This window comes from Maylandia zebra, linkage group LG20 (genome assembly GCF_041146795.1).
Source record: "Maylandia zebra isolate NMK-2024a linkage group LG20, Mzebra_GT3a, whole genome shotgun sequence".
Classification (NCBI taxonomy): domain Eukaryota; kingdom Metazoa; phylum Chordata; class Actinopteri; order Cichliformes; family Cichlidae; genus Maylandia; species Maylandia zebra.
In genome coordinates, this window is record NC_135186.1 from 4,206,243 (window position 1) to 4,230,010 (window position 23,768).

At 40.2% G+C, this 23,768-nt stretch overlaps 1 protein-coding gene and 1 long non-coding RNA gene across 3 annotated transcripts; one reads left to right on the forward strand and one right to left on the reverse strand.

The window, feature by feature from the left end:
- Nucleotides 1-846: 846 nt before the first annotated feature.
- Nucleotides 847-18,768, reverse strand: sort1b (sortilin 1b). Its single transcript, XM_004554253.5, has 20 exons — nucleotides 18,229-18,768; nucleotides 16,701-16,760; nucleotides 16,455-16,528; nucleotides 16,264-16,366; nucleotides 15,982-16,143; nucleotides 15,616-15,689; nucleotides 14,503-14,552; nucleotides 14,014-14,141; nucleotides 13,393-13,537; nucleotides 12,756-12,911; nucleotides 12,271-12,377; nucleotides 8,554-8,656; nucleotides 8,246-8,417; nucleotides 6,978-7,168; nucleotides 6,690-6,879; nucleotides 6,292-6,408; nucleotides 5,588-5,696; nucleotides 3,605-3,717; nucleotides 3,294-3,423; nucleotides 847-2,952 (listed from the first exon to the last, which is right to left on the reverse strand). The coding sequence occupies exons 1-20, from the start codon at nucleotides 18,499-18,501 to the stop codon at nucleotides 2,938-2,940; spliced, it is 2,472 nt and encodes an 823-aa protein (XP_004554310.1). The 5' UTR covers nucleotides 18,502-18,768; the 3' UTR covers nucleotides 847-2,937.
- A 77-nt stretch (nucleotides 18,769-18,845) lies between these two features.
- Nucleotides 18,846-20,110, forward strand: LOC143414315 (uncharacterized). Of its 2 annotated transcripts, none has more exons than XR_013094839.1 (6): nucleotides 18,846-18,913; nucleotides 19,040-19,129; nucleotides 19,218-19,336; nucleotides 19,415-19,590; nucleotides 19,877-19,948; nucleotides 20,096-20,110. It is a non-coding gene; the product is annotated as an uncharacterized LOC143414315 (long non-coding RNA). The 2 variants fall into 2 exon arrangements; XR_013094842.1 differs by having other exon boundaries at nucleotides 18,881-18,920.
- The last annotated feature ends 3,658 nt before the right edge of the window (nucleotides 20,111-23,768 follow it).

A 23,768-nucleotide genomic window follows, 5' to 3' on the forward strand; every position in this document is an offset into this window, starting at 1 on the left:
CCTGTTCCACAACATCCCAGAGGTACTCTATTGGTTTGACATATGGTGACTGAGTGCAGTGAACTCTGTCATGTTCAAGGAATGAGTCTGAGATCATTTGAGCTTTGGTATCCTACTGGTGGGTTTAACTTGTGCATACATGGATGGATGCAGTCAGCAACAGTACTCAGGTTAGATGTAATCTGACACTCTAGGGATCCCAAGTCTGACAAGAAATGATCTCCCACACCCTTTCACCACAATCAGCAGCCCAAACTGTTGTGCCTTCAGAGATACTCTCCTGCATACCTTTGTTGTAATGAGTGATTATTGGGTTTTTGTTGCCTTCCTATCAGCTCAAAGCAGTCTGGCCATCAACAATTCAATGCCAGAGGAATGATTACTTCAGTTGTTGTTACACAACCACAGTTCTGAACTTATCCCTTTACAATCTTAAAACTGGGACGCTTTGTAAAATGTAAACAAAAACGGTCTGCAGTGATCTGCAAATCTCATAAAGCCACTTTTCATCCACAGTCAAAGACACAAAACATCACATTTAAACTGAACCACAGGGTACCATCACAAGAAAAATATTTTGAATTTGATGGTAGCAACAAATGTCCAAAAAGTTAGGAGAGTGCCATCGTGTAACATCCCCTCGTCTTCTAACAAATGCATTTTCTTTGTTCTACTGTGAATAAAATCTGGGTTTATGCGACGTACAAATCACTGCACTGTTTTTTTTTGGAACTGGGTTTTTATAAATCATGTGAAAATATCCCCAGTTGACAGTTACCCATTATTATTGTAAGTCTCACATTCTTGCATTACTGCCGTTAGTGACAAACCACCACGCAGCACAAATAGAGGAACATATGAATTTATTGGCAAACCCAAAGAAAATTGTCTCAAATATACAGAAAAGAGAAACATATCAGATAAAAAGGTGTAACCTTGTATATGTACAGAACCATCACAATGACTTCTTCATTTATACAGCAGTTTTAAATTTTAAGAAAAAGTGTGTTACCTTCACCTAAAGCAATAAATGGTCGTAATAAGAACTCGCCAGGTCTCTTCCAGTGTAAAGCGGCTACATGATAACCCTGTGTCCACTCTGCTTTTATTCAAGATCACTTTCTTGTCAAAGTAGCCAGTATTAAATCTCATACCAACATAGAAAAAAAAAAAAGAAAAAAAAAATGAATAACCAAGTTATTACAGGTCATTTTCTTTTCACAGCTGTAGATATAAGTATTATTGAGAGTTAACATGCAGTTCGGTGGGAGCTCATATAAAACAGACATTTACTGCTGAAAAATTATTCTTAGGCAACAAGTGCAACTTAGAGATGTCACTGACATACAGGATGAAACTGATTACATATCAGATGATATAAATAAAAACAAAAATCAAAAATAAAATCAGTAAATAGATGCTGGCCACACATTAGGTCCTCACACCAGGCACTTGTATAACCACATCCAATTTACTGCACTCTGAACCAGCTTTTCACCAATAAATTAAACTTTAAAACAAGACAGACAAATAATTGTGCAAAACAACAAACAACATAAGACAGAGTCGTTAAGACTGATTAAAAACAAAACAGTAGTTCACTACAGCTTCAAATGCAGAGATCCACCCACCAAACAAAACAGTCTTGGCATGGCTTTGGCTCTTATCCAGCCATGGTTACAGCAGGAGTTATGCTATACAACATATATAGATTTGTTGGTTTTCATATTGCTATATTTCCAGAACCAAATAATGTTGATTAACTTGGTTATATGTTTGTGTGGTTTAAAAAACTCTTTAATTCTGTAATTTTTACTCTAAAACTATATTTGTTTCTGAACATCTTTGAACTGCAATCTGTCAGTTGTTATATAATTTGCAAAAGTTGATTAGTACCAAAACTGCTGAAATTGTTACAAACATGACAATTATATGACTACAGTGATCATTTGTCTCATCACAACAGGTCAGGTTTAAGAAAAATGTTATACTACAAACTCTTAGCATTACAGGAGGCCTTGTGCTTGAGGCAATTCGAACTGCAGACAACATTTTAAACAATTTCTGTCCTGAAACAGACATACTTCACTACCCTTGCAGTTAATGCACAACGACAACGATTCATCCAACAAACCTAAAAATAACATGTTACTACAGAATTTTTTTTGATGTGCACGGAGAATTTTATTGCTATAAAATGCTATGGACATGGAAATTTCCACATTCCTTATTACTTTAAAGAAGACGTGTGCCAAACATTTGGACGCTGGTATTCCAAATACAAGATTTTACATTTTGGTCAGGCTTAAGACCCCAAATTTATAAAGCCCTCAATATTGAAGGACAGTTTTTGACAAACAAATAGTTTGTTAAAACTAGGTTAAGAGTCAAGTGTTCCAAAAGAATTACCAACCATTCAACAACCTTTTTTTTGTTTTGCTTTTTTAAACACTTACCAAACTGATACCACATCAAAAAATGGCAAAGAAAAACAGGTTTATGTACAAGTGCATGAGAAAAGAAGTGTGAAATATTTCCAGGTGCACTCCAAGGTGCTAGAGAGGGAGAACCCGTAATGCGGTGGCGATGGATTTATACAACCAGCTTTAGATTACGGCATAATTTCTTTATCTCCTAAAAATAAATAACTTTGGGATTCAAACTCACTCAACAGAATCAATAACTGAAGCAAAACACAGTAAGACCTTCGTTGTAATGCTCCTCAACTGTGGCATTAGTCTCAGAGAGCCTCTGTACATTCATCAGACTGAACCAATGACAGCAGAAGGACAGATTCTTCATCTGTAGCCAAGGCCAAAGTTTATACTAAAAGGTGAAAAGAAAAGTATCTGGAGACAAAAAGAGCGGCAGGAACAGCGGCAGGTCACGGGGCCCTGTAAGAAACCTGTTGCTCAGTTGCTTGACAGGTTGTGCCTGCTATTCAAGCAGATCCTGTGCAAAGAGAAGACAAGAGCGTAACAGGGAAGTCAGAGAGAACACGTAAGCAAACAAAGGCACATATGCAAACATTTACCTTTCCCTTTAAACACCAACCAGTTATCTATACTCCCCTACAAAACTTGCATACTATTTGAAAATTTTCTGAAAAGCTGAAACATTTAAAATTATTATTTTTCTATTATGTTGACGCTGAAAAACGGGTAATGAACAACTCGTTTCTACGACCATGAAGCTGCCCAAAAGCACCATTAACAGTAGCTAATATTCTTAATGACCACTACTCGTTCTTATTACCCATGTTCCAAAAAGGGAAGAAAAGTTAGCCACTGTACCTCATCTGAGTCATCATGAAACTCTATTTTGCCATTTTGAGTGTGGTTGGTCTCCAGCGGTTCGTCTATCCCATCAGCAGCATTGGCCTCAACATGCTGCTGTAGCACAGAGTACCTGTGAACCAAGAACCTGCAGGGCACATTCACACATTGCTCAGGTTAATCACAACCATTTGAAAACTATGCAAAGCAAACATGAAGAGCATTTTTTCAAAACTAGATTATAAAGTTTGTTATGCTCGACATATTTTCCTGTAGACAGCTTAAGGTTATCTGCTGGAGTAAAATCCTGTGTGCCAAGGTATACTAACCTGCCACCGCAGACATATTTCTTGACAAAGACTACTCCTACTGGAATACTCAGAATCAGGACTATGACAACTGTTATCACAACGGGCACAGACTTGGAGGCCTTATTGTCCACCTGTGAAAGTAAGAGCAAACAAAAAAGAAAATGGCAGTATAAGAAGACATACACTTGAACATGAATGGGGGAGGGGGGTGCAGGGGGCTCTTTCAGCTGCTCCCTTTGCTTCATAAAGAGTCACTACAACAGACTGGTCTGCATATCTATCTAAGGGAAAAAAAAAAAAAAAAAAGAATTTCCCGCAGGGGCGATTCTAGGATTAGAGCTTTGGGGGTGCTGAGAGAGAGAGCTGCCCAGCCAGGCAAGATAAATCATATGATTCTTAAATTCATCAAGTCTCTCTGTCCCTGGGTCCTCGTCTCAAAACATGACATCACTGTTTTGTACATTTTAACACAATTTAATCCCCACATTTGTGAAAGAAAAGCAAAACACTTTTTTGAAAAGTCTGTAACAAAACCATCAAATCTGATCAAGGTTATTTAAATTCTGCAAAAGAAGAATGGATTGGAATAAAACAAATACATATCCTAACCTTAATTACTGCGGGAGAATAATGAATGATGCTCATAGTGAGTAAAAAGTAAACTGAGTGCATTTTTTGGACAGAGATTCACTTTTAATGTGTATGTATAATATAATACAGATCCATATTAAAAAATAAATAAATTTTTACAAATAAAAATCTTTACTGCAGATACTAATTTTACTAATTTAATAATACTAATTTTGTGTTGTAAGATTTATGGGTTTCATGCTTTCATAGTGGTCCTTGGGAGAGCTTGACATTTTTATCAGGTGGTCCACACTGTAAAAAGTTTGAGAAACACTGATAAGTGTCTGTGTGCTTTTGGAAAACATTTAAAGCTGCTGTACAGAATCTTTGAAACAAGCTTAAAAGATTTTTAGAAACAGAGCACTCTGCTTCTCTTTACAGCTCCTCACTCCACCAGGGCTGTTTGGCACTTTCTGATAGTGTGCAAATGTGTACGTACTGCGGCAGTCATACAGACAACTGGACGGTCCAAAAGTTGGCCTACCTATTACTGGCTGAGGTTTCAGTAGAGTTGTGGCTGAACCACATAAAAATATATCATTAATTTTAATCTCCCCAATCAATGATAATTTTTGGGGGTGCTGAAGCACCCCCAAAAATGGGCTAAAATTGCCCCTGATTTCCCGCAGGAACCTACCCGAGGGATTAATAAAGTTCCATCTATATTTGATTTGGCATTTTTACACCAGATTCTTTTCCTGGTGAAACCCCATAGAGGGATTTGTGTCTCCTCCCAGTCTTGAATCGAGGAAATTTGTGTAAACCACTACACTACGGAACCACTAGCCTTGGGAGCTTTTGGGGGGGGGGGGGGGGGGAGAATGGCAATTGGAGTTCTTTAGGCTTGTGACATTTCACAAACTCTTCCCTTTTTGGAGGTGGTGCTCAAGGTACTTGACCCACTACTGATCATGTGGGTCGTGATGTCATTAGCCAAAATGTGGAAAAAGGGGGGCGATCATCACTGGGGGTTCAATATGTGGGACTCTCCACCATTTGTTTGTAGGACTGAAGAAATGGCCTGTATTTATATAGCGCTTTACTAGTCCCTAAGGACCCCAAAGCGCTTTACATATCCAGTCATCCACCCATTCACACACTGGTGATGGCAAGCTACATTGTAGCCACAGCCAACCTGGGGCGCACTGACAGAGGCGAGGCTGCTGGACACTGGCGCCACCGGGCCCTCTGATCACCACCAGTAGGCAACGGGTGAAGTGTCTTGGATGACAGTTGAAACGTCTTCCTTTGTTCAAGCTCTCGAGACTACCTTTAAATCGATGACTGAGAACCTAAACAGTCATTTGAAACAACTAATATGCTTACATGGATAAATATGAACAATAAGTCTTAGGATGCAGAGATACTGACCAGAAGTTCCGGGCCGACTAGGTCACTCACACATCTCTTGCTGAGGTCGATCTCTTTACGCATATGCACCTCTCCTCCTTCACATTTATCCCCAGGGATTTTCCTGTAGCTGTGGACCGAGAGCACAGTGATGACTGCATGATCCGCCTATCAAAAGTGCATGATTGCTGTGGTTTTGGCTGTGGACTGCATAATAACCCAGTTTTAAAAGTTATTCCCAGCAGGCTGTATTTACACTCATTCTACACGATAAGAAGTTATGTTACATAAGCAGAATCCTGAAACTAAACAATTGACATTCAGAGGTTCTTAGAGCATCGTTTCTTCTTCTAATTTGGTTCACTTAGATTCTTTTTATACTCCGATTATTCGATAAGCAACACCAGGAGGATGCATTACAAGGGTTCCTCTAACTACTCTATGTGTGACAATTACTTCCTCATTCTAAAAACTTTTTTCTCTTTTAGAAAAGAAAAACAAACAAACACATGTTACACTTGTGTAATCATATCTGTTTAAATATTGTAAAACAAGAAGAATATCTCTGATCAAAGCTCAGTGGCAGCATGCTGCTTTGAATAAAATGATGGTGAAAGACGCTGTTTATAGGATAATATTGCTGCCAGTACCGCCGTTTAACATTAAACTAACAATAGTGGGGAGCAGAGATCTCTTGGATACGAAGGTTGAAGCTGGAACCTTACCCACTAGTCTGCAACTGCTCCTCTTTGCCCTGCAGACAGAACTCCAACACTTTGTCTCTCAGGTCCGGCTGCTCCACACACTCCGAGCTGTTCTCTTTACGGTAGTACCCAAAGTCACTGCAAGCAGTCACACAATGCCACATTTGATAAGTCCTTGAAGCCCCAGTTCGTTAATGTGGAAATAGCCATTCCAATTTGTTTTTACGCTGCAATTTGATCTCATTTCCGCATGCTAAAATTCAAATCATTTCTGTTTTTAAAGTCCATTCATTACAAAGACAACATCTTGAATGAGCTCCAGCAAAATATCTACAACAGTCTGATCATCAATAACAACACTCAGTTGCAGTTAGTTAGCGGTGCTTATACTTCAGCATATTACCGTCTCCAAGTCTTACCACATGAAGTCATCCAGGGTGCATAAACACGGGGTTGGCTGGGTGTTGACTATGTAATCGCGCCCGTTCCAGCAAACAGAGTCCTTCCTTAGACGCAAGAACTTCTCTTTGTAGCCCAGCAAGCAACCATCATTGGGATCACTGATATCATCAGAGTGGGCCAACCACTGCACATAGTCATAGTCTCCACCTTTATAAAAAAAAAAATAATAATAATAAGTTAGTATTACACCATGTTTAATTTAAAATAAAAACCTACTGACAATATGTTTAAATCGCATCACTCACATGTTCTAGTAAGAAGTTCTTTGAAGTCAATGGTAAACGAGGTCCAATACTGGCTGAGGTAAGAGTCTCTGTAGCCCCAGATACTAACATTCATAGAACGTGCTCCTGGCTCTGATGCAAGTCCAGTAAAGAAGATGGGATCTTTGGTGAAGTTGTACTCATTCCAGCACTGTCCTTCATCAGTAGAGAATCTGGCAGAAAAATATTCCAACATCAGCATAATCAGCATAAGCAAAAAGGCTAAAACCAACAGCATTTTATGGATTACACATAAGACTTTTTTACATTCATGTTCCTCAAGGCTTGGTTCAAACAATGTCCATGACAGTGATGACAAAGACCAAGAGTTTGCATACATATTCCTCATCCCCAACCAGTCATGGCAGATGGCCGCTCCTACCTGAGCCTGGATTTGTCAAAGGTTTCTTCCTGTTAAAAGGGAGTTTTTCCTTCCCACTGTCACCTAAGCGCTTGCTCATAGGGAGTTACATGATTGTTGGGCTTTTCTCTGTTCTTTCGTATTGTAGTGTCTCTGTGAAGGTTCTGTCATCCAGGTCATCGTAGTCAAAGGAGCTTGCAAAGAAAAGCGTCTGGACTTCTTTAAGTTGCTTGAAGACGTTTCACCTCTCATCCGAGAAGCTTCTTCAGTTCTAAGGTCAAATGGTGGGGAGTCCCAGATTTAAACCTAGTGGGAGTATCCCCCCACAGAGGGACAAAAGGACCCCCTGATGATCCTCTAATCGCCTGAACCAAGGTGTGAAACTGGGTGTGGGTCCCAATCAGCCAGAGTTTCGGGTGAGCTCATTTGAAACCTGACCCCACCTTATCATTCGCAAGCTCCTTTGACGTATTGTAGTGTCATTACCTTACAATATCAAGCACCTTGTGGCAGCTGTTGTTGTGATTTGATGCTATTTAATAAAACTGAATTGAATTGAATATTTACTAGCCTCTATGCAAGAGTTTGCATAGATATTTACTACAGGCAAAAGGCTACATGTCACTACACCGTAGTTTTGTGCATGCATATTGATTATTTGTGGCAGTTGAGACCTGTGCTAAGTGAAAGTAATACATAAAAGGTCAAACTTAGTAAGAATACCATTGTAACATTAGTGGAAAAGTGCCCAGAGTTATGATTATGGCATGAAAGAAAACATGTTCGTATTTCATCAAATTAGTGGAAAGGTGTGAATTTCTGCACACAGTCAGCTAAATCAGTAAATACCAGTTAAACAAGTCTGGCGTTCCCTTTAACTGCAACTCACTTAATCTTGTTGACAGGGTTTGTCACGCTGTGCTCCACGGCCACCAGCAGACCTCCCGAGTCCAGAATAGCATAGTGATGGGGTCCATCAAGAGCCTTTATCCAGGTATAGCCACCATCATCAGACACATACACATCTGGTCTCATCACTGAGATAGCATCACCAACACTTCCTGATAAAGCAAATACAGATAAAGAAATGTTAGAAGGGGGAAAAAAACCCCTCTTATTTATTAAAAGATAAATTATGCTCAAGTTTATTTTAAAAAGAAAGTTTAAAAAATATTTTTATGAAAGCTCTGAGTTTACCGTGAGCTATGATGAGACCCACAGCATTTGGTTCAGTCAGAGGGAGCATGGGGATGTTGAGCTTCTGAGAAGTACTGTAGGCAGCATGGATGTGAAGACTGCACTGCAGATAATAAACCAAACACAGCTATTTATAGTATTAAGTAGTAGATGTGCTGGTCCTAGTTTCCTAGTAGCACTATAAGGTACCTGTGAACACAAACACTGAGGTTTTTCAAGTGGCTTTAATGTTTTATATTATTAGCTACTAATAAGAATATATGTGAAGGGCCCTTTAAATCACATTGCTCACACACATACACAATAATAATATAAAAGACAGCAACTAATAATATACAAATAACTCCTTTAATATATTATAAGAGACTGAGGTGAATGCTGAGTAAGTAGCATAACAGTGTTCACAGATGGGAGGAGCTCTGCTGCTACACTAGTAAAGAACGATGGCACAGTTGGGGTAAATTTCTAAGGAAGCTTGGTGACGCTTCCATCAAGCTTCCATCTGCTGCGCGCGGACCAGCAGGCCGCTCTCTCCGTTAAGTCCAAAGGTGGAGGTCTCTGCTTCTACATCAATAGTGGCTGGTGCACAGATGTGACAGTGATTGCTCAGCACTGCTCTTCCTCTCTGGAATATCTTTTTATCCACTGCAAACCGTTTTATTCTCCGCGGGAGTTCGCTTCATTCATCCTGGCCGCTGTTTACATCCCGCCAGACGCAGATGCGCAGGCAGCTCAGTGCGCACTCGCGGAGCAGATTCTCCACACGGAGCGGACATTCCCGGACTCTCTCATCATTGCTCTTGGGGACTTTAACAAAGCCAATCTGAGCCATGAGCTTCCAAAATATAAGCAGTATATTAAATGCCCGACCAGAGAGGAGAGGACATTAGACCACTGTTACAGCACGATCAGCGGGGCCTATCGCGCGGTGCCCCGCGCTTCACTCGGACTTTCTGACCACGTCATGATCCACCTAATCCCCGCATACAGACAGAGGCTGAAGCTCTCCACCATAATCCCTGTCCCCAAGAAACCTAGGATCACTGGACTAAATGACTACAGACCCGTGGCTCTGACATCTGTGGTCATGAAGTCTTTTGAGCGCCTAGTTCTCTCCCATCTCAGGACCCTCACGGCCCCCCTCCTGGACCCCCTGCAGTTTGCATATAGAGCCAACAGGTCTGTAGACGACGCCATCAACATGGCCCTACACTTCATCCTGCAGCATCTGGACTCCCCAGGAACCTACGCCAGGATCCTGTTTGTGGACTTCATCTCTGCCTTCAACACCATCCTTCCAGACCATCTCCGAGACAAGCTTTCCCAGATGAATGTGCCTGATCCCATCTGCCGGTGGATCACTGACTTCCTGACGGACAGGAAGCAGCATGTGAGGCTGGGAAAGAATGTCTCGGACTCCCGGACCATCAGCACCGGCTCCCCTCAGGGCTGTGTTCTTTCTCCTCTGCTCTTCTCCCTGTACACCAACTGCTGCACCTCCACCCACCAGTCTGTCAAGCTAATCAAGTTTGCAGATGACACCACCGTTATTGGACTCATCTCGGACGGGGATGAGTCTGCCTACAGGAGGGAGGTTGAACGTCTGGTGTCCTGGTGCAGCCACAACAACCTGGTGCTGAATGCCCAGAAGACAGTGGAGATTATTGTGGACTTCAGGAAGCACACAGCCCCACTCCCCCCCATCATCCTGACTGACACCCCCATCACCTCTGTGGACTCATTCCGCTTCCTGGGTACCACCATCACCCAGGACCTGAAGTGGGAGCCCACCATCACCTCCGTCATCAAGAAAGCCCAGCAGAGGATGTACTTCCTGAGGCAGCTGAAGAAATTCAACCTGCCAACACGGACGATGATGCAGTTCTACACTGCAATCATCGAGTCCATCCTCACCTCCTCCATCACCGTGTGGTACGCTGGAGCCACTATCAGGGACAAACAGAGACTGCAGCGTGTTGTGCGCTCTGCTGAGAAGGTGATTGGCTGCAGACTCCCATCTTTGCAGGACCTGTACACCTCCAGGACATTGCGGCGTGCAGCTCGGATCTCAGCTGACCCTTCTCACCCTGGACACAGTCTGTTTGACCTGCTCCCCTCAGGCAGGAGGCTCCGGTCCATTCGCACCAGAACCTCTCGCCATAAGAACAGTTTCTTCCCCTCTGCTGTCGGACACATGAACAATTACCACATGATTGTCCCCGCCACTCACACATGACCCTACGCTGTGTCACTGCATCATTCCATGTTTAGCACTGATCACCACCTGCACTCATGTATATATCTTTCAACGTAGCACTCAATTCTTATTCTCATGTATATATCTCATGTATATCTCATGCACATATCTTTCCACGTAGCACTTTTAATTCTTATCCCTACTTTTATTTTTTTCCATGTCTATTTAAGTGCTATTTATGACAGCATGTTTGCACTGAAGCACCGCAGCAATTTCCTAATGTTGTCAACCTGCTCAACATTTGGCAATAAACCCCATTCTGATTCTGATTCTGAATCAATAACCTTAAACCACTGGGTTATATTTCACACAAATCCTCTATCATACAGGCACACGGCCTTGTTATCCAACCAGCGCTCATATTTACTGACACAGAGTGTACACTCCCTCTTTGTGCAATAAAAAAAAACAAAAAAAAAAACAACAACAACAAACAAACCCAGAAGCATCCCTTACTAACACATTCAGGGCAATCAGTTTCATATCCACGATTGAGCTCCTGTACTTACATGAACTAAACACAAGTTACACAAGTTTTCTTTGCTTGATATACCAACACACTGTCAATGCTTCCTTAACAATTAAAACTACATCAAATGTTCACTGCCCAACATGACCGACAGTTTCCAGTCTGTAGAGTTTATAAACAACAATCTGAATCCATTTTTGTTTCCTTTCCTCTTCATATGAAGAGAGGAAGGTCTGGGTTGGAGTTTTTGTTATCAACATAAATCGGACTAAAGGAAGAGCTGCATCTGCTTTTTAGAATTTGTTTAGGTTTAAAAACCGCACTCGTTTTACTTTATTTCTCATTACACTGCTTCTGGGCTGAACCTTTACTATGGGCAGGGCTTCAATAGTTAACACATGCCAGAGTGACAGAACCAGGTAAGGCAAAGGTAACACATTACTCAAGGCTAACAAGTGTTTTTCCAGATGACAGAATTCCATGAAGTGTGAAGGAATATCTCCAGGAAAAATAGCTAGTTTTTAAAGCTACACTTCCCAGGCCTGCTGCAGAAACACTGTTTAAAAACATCAGCAATAAAAAGACATTACAACAAGCAGCGTTTTAAGGCCTGACACCACAGTCCTGGGCTAAACATTTAATGTTTGGTAATAAAGCTTTAAAGTAGATTATTTATTGATTAGTGTGGTTTTATTTTATTTATGCTTTAATGTCATTATAAAAAAGAAAAACCGTTTATTTTATAAAAAATATGTCACTGTAAACATCAAGGCTCAACTGAAAAAGTAGAAGAAGAACTGAGCCCTAGTCTCAATAACATAAGTTTTGATCTGTACTTAAAAAGTGATTTCTCATAGCAGTTTGACCCTGTACTTTATAGACATGTACAACAGTTTTCACAAGGACACATCAATTTTGTTTTTTCTCTAAACAAAGCAGCTTCTTCCATTTTCCCCTTTTATTTTATTTATTTTTCTAATATTTTATTTACCTTGTCTGGGTCCTTGGCTGTAGCATCACACTTGCTGTTGGCAGGTTTCTGGAGGGGTACCCACTCCCCTCCCTGGTCAAAGGACACCACAGACTGCACAGAGTTATCTGGAACGACAAGACAAAACTTCTACAGTTGCAGAAACTTTGTGGGAACTCCTGTCTGGAAATAGCATGCTGGGGAAAAAACTTCAATATGTTTTTGTCCCCAGCAATATTTAGTCAGATTTATACTGTCTGCAAGGTTTAGGTGGTGCTCAGTTACTTCAGACAGGTAACACATCTAACACTGAGCAGCTATTTAAATATTTATACAACACCATCTCTCTGGTGTAAAATAGAGCAGTCACAGGTGTGTGTATGTGTGTCTTTGTGCATGCATGTCTGTGTATTGCGTCCATGCATGTGTGTGTTTCAGGGGGAATCTGATTACATGTATATGTTGTTACTTCTTTATCTAAGAACATTCGAATAGAATAGAGCTACCTTCAGCCAGGACGCTGGTGATAAAAACTCCTCGTAGAGAAGTAACATTAGTGAAGTCTGTATCTCCCCCCGTAGTGGTGTAAAGGTGGCGCTCCAGTGACTTGGAATACACAGTACCTCGGTCGTCTGACACATAGATTGTACCAAATCCAGTATCTGTAGAAAAAAAAAAGTATTAAAATGTAATGTGAGGTAATAATACCCATTTCAAGATACTGTTTCAGGGCTGGTTCTGTAATAAGATCTGCCAAGACACACTCTCTGACGCATAGGTGGGGTGAAACAAGCTCTAGGGCCTTTTTAACAAAAGCCATTTGCAGGCACTGTTCAAACTACCACATAAAACTTTGGCTCACTCAGAAAAGTCCCTGCATCTAAAAGAAAAATCACATTTGGCTTTGTGTGCTAAACATGAAAGTCATCAGAAGTGCTGTGAATGACAATTAATGATTGATGTATGACTTTTGAATGTAACTTATTACTCAGTACAAGGTTAATATGTTGAAGGTCTAGTTGCTCACGTGAGGACGAGTAAAAACCTTCACACTGTAATATAGTAATAAATACCATGCTTTCAGTTCACTCCGTTCTCTACATTCACTACAAGCAAAAGTACAGAGTTTCTTTATCTGCTGACCTCCTGGCTCGTCGACATGCATGAAGACCATTTCATCGTTCGCTGCCAGGATAGAGTAGAACTGCTCATGACCAACAGGAGGCAGCTGGGCAATGTTCCAACTATCACCCTGATCCACTGACACGTGGATTGTCCGCAGAGTGCCCTGTGGAAAAGGTGGGGAAGGAAAGAAAACAGATGAAAGGAGGCGAGGACAGGAACAGCTCACATACTTTTATTACCTGTACTGGGGCAAATTAGAAGAACACTTAGCAAGCTATTCTCATATCTAGGCTCTGATAAATTGAGTAAAAATGACCTCTCCTGAGGGAGGAATATGAATATGCTTATGATTGTATTGCTTTCTGCTAATTTCTCCATCAGTCGCAATGTCACTTTTAAACTTCCTCATAAGTGTGTAGTTACATGAACCACGTGATATCTCTTTAAAAAACAAACGAACAGAAGGAACAGCTATTTTGAATACGCTTGTACTACAACATAATGATAATAATAATAATAATAATAGTAATAATAATAATAATAATAATAATGTCATGAACAGAGAAAAGCAAACAAACAATATTTCGCCTGATCTAGTTTGCATATTATTATCTAGATTACAACCCGCTGTACACTGACCTTTCCCGTCATTACAGATGCAAAGAGGAAGCGTCCGCCAAGGCCAAAAGAGTAGATCTTACTGGCAACAGTCTTGATGGTTTTGCCGTAGTTGGTCGTCCTCCTCAGTTCCAGCATTCCTCGATCACCTGAAAAATTGAAGGAAAAAAAAAAAAACCAAAAAAAAAAAAAAAACCCCCACAACTTAGACGTGCAAGAGCAACAAATACATGCAAAAATATAAGTGCAGCTAATAGTTACGTGTAATTTTTAAGAGAAATGACAGCCTAAATCGTGAAAATATGGAGGAAGTTAGAGCTGGCTGGGAGTATACATCAGTGTGAAGCATGTTTCCACTTAAATCTTTTATGTGAAAAATTCTACACTGCCCTAAATAAATTCAAGAGACATTTCAGGCACTGCTCCCCAGTCATCTACAACACAAAAATAAATGAGATTAAAGTACATGTCGATTTACTCCAGCGTTGGTTAGATGGGGGAATTACTTACTGCAGGAGCCGTTGAGGCTGGCTGTAAAGTAGATTGTATTTTTTCTTCCCCTAGAAGGAGAATGGAGATCATAGAGTGATTACACAGTCAGTGACATATTTAGTAAAACAAATGCACACTGCTTTATTATGAGTATGTAATGGTATGCTTGCATCTTAATAAACAACAGTGCATGCAGAAGCATTCTTGCAACAAGGAAGAAATCTGGTCTAATACAGGACTCTGCTGTTGTAAGACTACTGTGAAGTCTTGCTTCACAGTGCAAGTCACATGATACTGCTTATCGTATACAACCAGCCCTTTATAAATATGTACTTTCTGTTTCTGTTGAGTGTTGTGTTCAGAAAATTCCTGACCCAGATAAAAGTGACCCATTTTCCTGCAGCCTTTTAAGCCTAACTTCTTTATGGACAATAATCAAAGGTTATGTTTCAGGAAGACTTTTTTGAACGCGCAGTTCCTCTGGACACCTGGACAACACAGCCTTAAAGCTGAAACTTAAAAGACAGAGATGCCAAGATAAGACTGTGACAAATACCAGGAAGGGCCATGAAAAACAGCATTTGTGCTGCAAGGGCTTGGCCACAAAAATGGGTAGTTAAACAGCCGATGACTGCAATGTAGTTTTAGTGCCCATTTGGGGGGGAAGAAAAAAGGTGCAGCAACAATAAACCCTGATAGAAAACCACTGAACATGTATGTCCCATAATGACAAAAATTGTATATCTTCCTTTGCTTATCTTAAATCATCAAAGGGGCATGTTTGAATAACTTTAAACACATTAAGAAGAGAGTAAGTTTAAGCATATTTTATTTTGATAAACAATGAAGCACTAGATTAGAGACAGGTGGAACTTCACCGTCTTCCTTTGTCTGTAACAATGAGGTTGTTGGAAAAACTAAAAGTCATGCTGCCTTGCAGGTTGTACAATCACTTCCTGAAATATCGCAGCATGTCATACCAGTAAAAAAAAAAAAAAAAAAGCTCTACTTCCCCCTTAAAGTGACTCAAAACAATTCCATGAAACTTTTTGCTATTGTGGTTATAAAGTAGGTACTTGTTCACTGCGCACCTGAAGAAGATTCTGGAGCTATCAGTTTGTCTTTTCTTACCATTTTACCAGACACACCATTCTGTGAATGTTTTTCCAATTTACGCCAAAGTCTTCAGACAGCCACAGCTCATACTGAGAAAGGAAACAAAGAATAAGTCAGTACGTATCCGCAACAGCCCCACATAAACATGGGGCAGAACAGAATTCTATAAACCAGTTCACTGACTCAAAAGCCATGCTTATAAATGCACTGTGTGCAAACGTACAAAACAATGAAGACTGCTTGACCTTCATTGAATTATTTGATGTAATATATGCATGCAGAGGCACTACTTGAGCTTTCAACTTGACAGAAACAGTCCACTTTGAATCCTAACTGGTTCCTTTTCACACAAAATACAGGTCTTTAGTATTCACTCCTTACGTCGTTGCTGAGGACAACCAGCACACTGGAATTCTCAGGGTTGTACGTGATCTGCGTCAAGGGGTTGAAAGGCAAGTTCCGGTCGGTGAAGCTCTTTCCAAAGTCCTCAGAGACAAAAATGCGGGTCTTGAGGTCTCCAGACACTTCAGCTGTCAGAATCACCTAAAAGCCAGAGTTCAACAGGTTCTTAACTGCAGGAACAGTGGTTAGTTCAAGTCTAAAAATACTCTTGATGAGTACATGAAGTACATGTGGTGAGGACTTGATCAAGATAAGGCTTACTTTGCCTGAGTTATTGGGGCTGATTGCAATGCCGAACTCTGATCTTATGAAGGTGTTGTTGATGAGGCCGGTTACATCCTGAAATGACTTGCCGTAGTCCTCACTGGCAGAAAAATTGTTTCAGTCAAATTAAATGCAAATAAAATGTAAGCCATGTGCATTTTTCCAGATTAAAAGGTAAATTCCATTACCTTCGATAGAGTTTCGACTGTCCAAGTTTTACCATGAAGAACGGGACCTGAAATGTCGTCAAGGCCAGAATAACCTGCCAAGAAGGAAGGTTAGCTTAAGGAAAGTGGACCATGCACCATTTATTAAAGTGCGCAAGACCCTTAAGTGTGTCATCTGCATTCAGTGTACAAAGCCAAGTTTGCAAAAACCACACCACATAACTAATGGAAAACATGTTAGGTGCAAATGGTGATAAGTACACTCACCCCTGTGCCATCTCCAACCCAAGCCAGCGACACCGAGCCACTCAGGTCATGGAATTCAAACTGAGACAAACAGCCAAAACATGTTCATAAATATATAAAACATAGAAAAGGCAACAATAGCAGTGTGAACTGTGTGAAACAGCACAACTATTTCAGCTGAGCTCACAAAAAGGGACAAACTGACATTGCAATTATAAACTGCAGCCACAGCCTATTTGAGTTTTTGTTTCAAATGTATTTTTGCTTTGACAGGCAGCATGTTTCACCTCACCATGTGTTCTGGCATAGACAGTTTAGTGTACAAAGTGTCTGTTCTGTTAGCAGAACAGGCGAGCAGACCTAAAGCTTCAAGCAGTTACTTGAAAGAGTTCCGAACGCAGCTACAAAATACCACAAGACAAGTAATTTAATTTTGGGGGAAATTAAACCTTAGCTGTATTTAGCTGAATTTAGCTGTAGGGCTAGGGCAAAAGTTAAACAAAGAAAACTTGCTTTAATTGTCAGTCACGAAAGCTTTAAATCTTAAGTTCTATCAAGTGTCCCATTATTCATCAACTGCATGGATGGTCACAATGGGTCTTTTTCAGCATAAGTAGCTTCAGTACTGGTTGAACCTGCAGCACTATCCTCAGGGCAAGGAGGCGGCTGAGCCACTGGGAATTCTATCAACTCCAGATTACTGGGGACAAGTATACAAAGACTGCAATGCAAAGTTGGTCACATGGCAGTGAGGAGCTAGGGAAATAAGCAGCACAGGACTCTCGTTTGCTTTGTGGAAAGAATTGCATAGTTGTGTAGATCAGATGTTTTATCTTCCTGGATAGAGTATATGCTATAAACAAAGAAGAAGAAGAAGAAGAAACAATCTCTGAAGCTTAAACTTTGCTTTTGATACCACACAAACACAGCTTTAATTACAAAATAACTGCTGCACAGCAAGTCACATGGATTCCCACTGGGCCAATTTTCCTGGAAACATTAAGGCATATTCACTGAGTGAAGGCAGAGGAAAGATTGGATAGTTTAATACCAGAATACAGTTCCATGCTTAAAATGACAAATAACATACAGGTCACAGCCTTTAGTGCAACGCTTGAAAAAGCATTGATGTCATTCTGTGCAACCAATGCAAGTCTAAAGCATGAGGAAGACTAAGTACAGTGTACCTCACTGCTCCAAATATTAAAGAAAAGAAATCATTGCAGCCTAGAGGTGTTAAGCAACAAGGCAATGGGATACCTGGCAAGACTGCCTGAGCCCGGGAAAAGTACTAGGTACATTGCAACACCCCTTATGGTAACACGTAAGGTGTTTTGTTTTGAATCTATGTTTATTGACACAAAAATACTGGTTTATGTATTTTAGGCTACCGGACATACAGGTAATAAGAGGACATGGGAGTCCACTGATGAGTATGAGTGCAATGAATAGCTTATTAGGCCTAGTCCCTGCACTTGCTTAGCACCTGCGTATCATCTTCTCGTTGTCAGACGTGTGAAGTGTAACAGGACCTCAGAGGGTAACTTACATCGTGGGTGTTGGCGTCCAACTTGGTGACATATCCTTGAAGAGCTTTACACGAGTCGTCCTCTTCGGTGCTTCTTCTTTTTATCTTGTGGTTTGGTGATGGAGCCAGCCATGCGGGAAGAGACCTCTTTACGATTTTCGCAGCTTTCCCTTCAGTGTTTGAACGCCTCACAAAACCTGACTGCCCGAGGGGCTTGGAGCCCAGCTGAAAATCTACACCTGCTGTGAAAGTGCAAGCCGATAACAGCAGGATGCCGCGGAGCAATAGTCCCATCTTCGTTCCTATTGCCACTGACAAAACAAAGGAGAGGGGTTTAAAAAAAACAAAAACACGTCTTTGTTTTCTTGTCTAGAAACTGAAGGTCGCTACAGCTCTGCCACGGATGACATCAACAAAACAGTAGTCCTCCTGACAGCGACTATTTCTATTTTGGGCTTTGGAAACACGGAGCGCCCTCGAAGCTCCAACTGTCTCACTCCGCGGTAGCGCAAATTAAATCAATTAAAAAAAATAAAAATCGTAATCTTGCAAATCAGCCGGTGTTCTGGGAATTTCTCCTACCCCGTAAACCGTCCTACCCGTTGTTCCTGAGCATGTGCGAGCATGCGCACAACACAAAAAGGGAAGCTAAGCGCATCCGGCTGTGATTTCACGCTACTCCATTGTCATATTTGCAGGAGAATAGGTAAGTAGTAAGTATTAGTACTTTTTATTGACGTTGATACTTGATTTTTTTAAGCCTTTGTGATTGTTTGTCAATATTAAAGTGAAGTCGCTATCTGCTTTCTGCACAAAACTGTCGAATTTGCAGATACGGTGAAGTCTGCTGTCAAGTTACCGGACGCGTGGTATTTGCACAACACTTTTGAGTCCGCAGCTTCGGTGTTTTAAGGCTGTTTCGGTAATTTCATTATTTAATAAGTTAAATTATTTGCATTGTCAACTGCACATATTGAAGCTCATAAGAAAATGTTTACTGACATTCGTAGATATGGAGAAGAAGTGGGAAGAGATTTACGCGTTCATTTCTGCGGGCTCCTACCCTTCAGGATATGACAAGGCTCAGAGGCAAAACCTCAGAAGATATGCCTCAAATTCAAACAAAAGGGTCAGTAATTTATTGTTAATACTAACAACTCATATATGTGGTTAAATTAATTTCTAAATATATATTGTTTTACTGCAGATGGAGAACTCTTTGTTGGATCCAGAAGAGTAGTAAAAACCATGGATGATGCCAGGAAGATATTTCATGAGTTTCATTCATCTCCAATTGGAGGACACACTGGCACACACAAAACGCTAAATGCAGTGTGTTCCAGATTTTACTGGTTTGGTATGACAGTTGACATTAAAACATGGGTATGTATTAACTGTTTGTACTGTTGTTAAATAGCGTTTAAAATAAGTAAATTTTTTGATATCAGTTAAAAGAGAAACTGTACACTTGCAAAATATAAATAAATATGGTTAATTAGTGATATTACAGTAATAACCTGTAGGCCTGGCAGAGATTTGAAGACACGCACACAAACTATTGTTGCTAAATAGTTTGTTCGTTAGAGAATATGTCATTAAGTGTTTTTGTTTTTTACAAATGAGAATGTTGAACATTTACGTGAACTCCATAAATATTTTTACCTTAAAGATTCAGGAATGTGACCAGTGTCAAAAAGTTGGGAAACCACTGACTGCTGTGCAACCGTTGCAGTGTATTCAGGTAAATATTATGCCCCGTTTACCCATCAAACTATGCTTGTAGCTCATATTCATAAAGGCAGGAGGGTTTGCCAACTAATTTTAACCATCAATGTTAATGTGTACATTATACAAATTGTTATTCAAATTATTAATTTGTCCTTGATAGGTGTCTGAAGTGTGGCTTCCAGTATATACTTACTGCAACTGACTACTTTTCAAAATGGGTTGAAGCTTTCCCATTAAAAACTAAATCTGCATCTGAGGTAACCCAGCACTTGTGCTCCATTATATATAGACATGGCTGCCCCAAAAGGATTTTGTCAGACCAATGCAGAGAGTTTGTGAATGAAGTAAGTGTTAAATAGAGCTGGGCGATAGAACGATAACGATATGTATCGCGATATAACTTTTACTCGATAGAGAAATTAAGCTATCGCGATAGACCTCGCCGCTCTTGTCCTCAAAAAAAAAAAAAAAAAAAGGTCAGCCAATCCAAATTAAGTAGCGAAGAGCCGAACCAATCACAGCCGCAGCGTCACGTCGCGTGACTTGTTACGTACAGCACAAGTGCCAAGCCGCACGTGTGTTTGTTTGGGAAGCAGCCAGCGGGTAATGGAGCCAGCGCGTAATGGAGGAAATGAGTGTGCCGACTAGAAAAATCAACCGAGCGTGACCGAAGAGAAAACAGATGATGGTTCCAACGCCGGAGAGATTGTCGAACGGAAGAGCCAAAGAAGTTCCGTAGTGTGAAGGTATTTCGGCTATTTCAAGTCTGACAAAAAACAGAGTAGCGTGCACTGTAAATTGTGCCGAAAGCAAGTCTGGAAATACAATAAACTGGTGCATGCGTCACACTGTGCGCCACGTTATTGTTTCGGTGAAATGAATTTCTACAATACTGTTAATTCTACTCTCTGCAGTGTTTAAATGCTTACATATACACACAGTTACTGTCCCTCCACACATACGACTCGGTTCTGCTTCTATGCCCCAGCTTTGTTTACTTTTTCCCACCGAGGCTTCTAGACTTCTGATTGGCCAACATTTCTGCACGGTTAGGAATCTAGCGCCACCTGCTGCTTTGGCATGTTCATAGCAGCGTTTTCCTTCATTTCTTCCTTTATGTGTGGACGGGATTATTTTTTAAAACGGAAACTCTCCGTTTTCAAAAATACCCGTGTACGTGTGGACGTAGCCTCAGTCTCTGACTGGAAGCGCTAATTCGTCATTCGGCTTTTGTCAGACTGAAGTAACTGTTAAAACTGTTTGAAAAGCTCAGCTATACAACAAGGAGAAATTGAGAATTTCCTTTTAGTTCTCAGTTTATTTGATATTGACAAAAGTTAGTCAGTTTTGTCTGTTCTTCTGTAAAACAAACTAAGATTTATTTTTAGAATTAATATTTTGTTTCTAAGTGGAATTGACAATTTAGTCTGTTTCATTTGTTCTATTTTGAAACTTAAACGCTTTAGCGGCTGCCTTTTGTGTAGTTTGCAATATTTGCCTTTATTTATCTGAAAAAGTCTCATGTTCCTTAAGTACATCTACCCTGTTGAACTTATTATGGGAAATAAATATTTAAATCAAAACAAGCTGCTGATTATTTCACATTTTACTTGTGAGCAACGGCACATTTAAATCTTACAAATATAGTTATTTGGCTTACATCGTGATAGATATCGTTATCGCCTGAAATTAAAAAAACATATCGTGATATGAAAATATCTCATATCGCCCAGCTCTAGTGTTAAATAATTTTCAGTTACATTTTTTAACTTTACTTCACTGGGGTCAAAGATTTTTTCTTGTGTGCTTGTATAAGCAGTATAACCTTGTCCTTATCTGTTGAAGCTCAACTCTGATCTTTGCAAGTTATTGCAAATTGAAAGAAGTGTCACAGCAGCATACCATCCACAGATCAATGGTCTAGATGAAAAGACCAATGACAACATAAAAAGGTATGCCTAATTTTTATCTAACAGTTTTTAATAACATTACTTATGTTATTCAAACTTAATTGTTACTTAATAATTTATTAATTTCTTTACTTCTAATTAAACTTTCTGTCTTACTTACTGTGTTTACATATTTCTATGCCTGCATTTAGAGCCCTCCGAAAACTGGTGAATGACCAGCAGAATAACTGGGATCTGTATCTAGAGCCCACCCTGTTTTCACTTCGGTCAAAAGTACACACCACAACAAAATACACACCTTTTTTTCTGATGTATGGAAGAGAGGCAGTATTTCCATCAGAAGTGCCTGCTCAAGTGCCGGTGAGTGTTTGTCAAATTCTTTCTATGTTAGAACTAAGAATTGAAACCATTTAAGAAAAAAACCCAGTAATGTCTTTATGAATATGATATCATCTTGTTTTAATTGCTAATATCTACAAAATTTTAGATTTCCAACATCATTCTGCCAGACGACAAAAGGTACAGTGACTATGTACAGTCTGAAAGTGAAGCACAACATGCAGTTAAAGAAACTGCACAAGAAAACATTGCGAAGTCACAAGACAAGCAAAAGGTTGCATACGCCAAGCGGGCCCTGAAAAAGTACAAAAATGTTGTGTACAATGTAGGGGATCAAATTCTGCTTCTAAATATGAGGAAACGTGGGCGAAAAGGAGGAAGACTTGAACCGGATTTTTCAGGTCCCTACACAATTGATGACTTCAGTGGAAAATGTGTTAGACTGAAAAACGCTGAGGGAAATACTTTAAAAAGTCTATACAGTATTGACCACATTAAACCCTATAGAACAAGCCACCCTGTCCAAGTCTCAACTCCAGCTGAACCTGTTGAGAGTAGCCCATCTTCTGAGATGTGGCCTTGCAGTCCTCAGCATCAACATGAAGCGCTGCAAAATAACAGATCCTCTGTCATTCAGTTTGCACCAAAAATAGCTCAGGTAAAATCAGTCCAAGCACCAGAAGAGCTTGTACCAGTGACCCCCCAGAAACCCAGCACGCAAGAAAAACGTGGCATAGCTAAAAATCTCATTCTGACCGGTTGGTCAATTGTTGCCTGTTTGGCTAGTCAAATGGATAGAATGTTTTATTTTTTTCTCCCCTCTTGCTAATTTTGACCTGTTGGTCCAATTTTGGCTAATTTCTGATTTACATAAAGCTACTCCCCTCTGGCATGTTGATGTTGTTGGCCCGTTGGCCCTTGTCTGCTTGTGGCCCGTTGGCCATTGACCGTGATTTTCAAATGGCAACTGTTATTACTAAAGAAACTTATCATATTTTGTTTTTTAGTGAAGTGGCTTTGGGCTGCAAAAGACACCGGGCGTGTGGAGGCAGTCGTTGGGCCATACAAATTGTATGACTCTTCTTTTCGCACACTGGAGGACAGTGGGTGGCTTTCTGATGAGGTAAGTGAAATAATCATTTTTGGTCCTAGTGGTGGTCTGTAAAAATAATCTTCTTTTAATCCAAACAGGTCATTGATGCATACCTGCACTGCCTCATTAAGAAACAAAAGGCAAGTAAGAACGTATGCCAGTTATTTCACAAATGTATTTTATACAATTTTGTAATCATTTAAAAAAAAAAAAAATCTTGCATTTTTCAGAACCCTGTGTATCAGTTGTCTTGCGTTGTTGCAACCTCTCTGTTTTCTGGGAAGTTCAAATGTGTCAGCAAGGTAATGTAGATGTTATATTGGTTATATAGTGTATGTTATGTAAATAAATCTAAACCTTTATAAACTTAAAAATATTCCACAGATGTTGTTTCCGGCTGAGGACATTTGGTTGTGCCCACTGAACTCTGGTGCACACTGGATCCTTGTGGTACATGTTCACACCTCATGTGTTCTTTCTCTTTTTTGTTT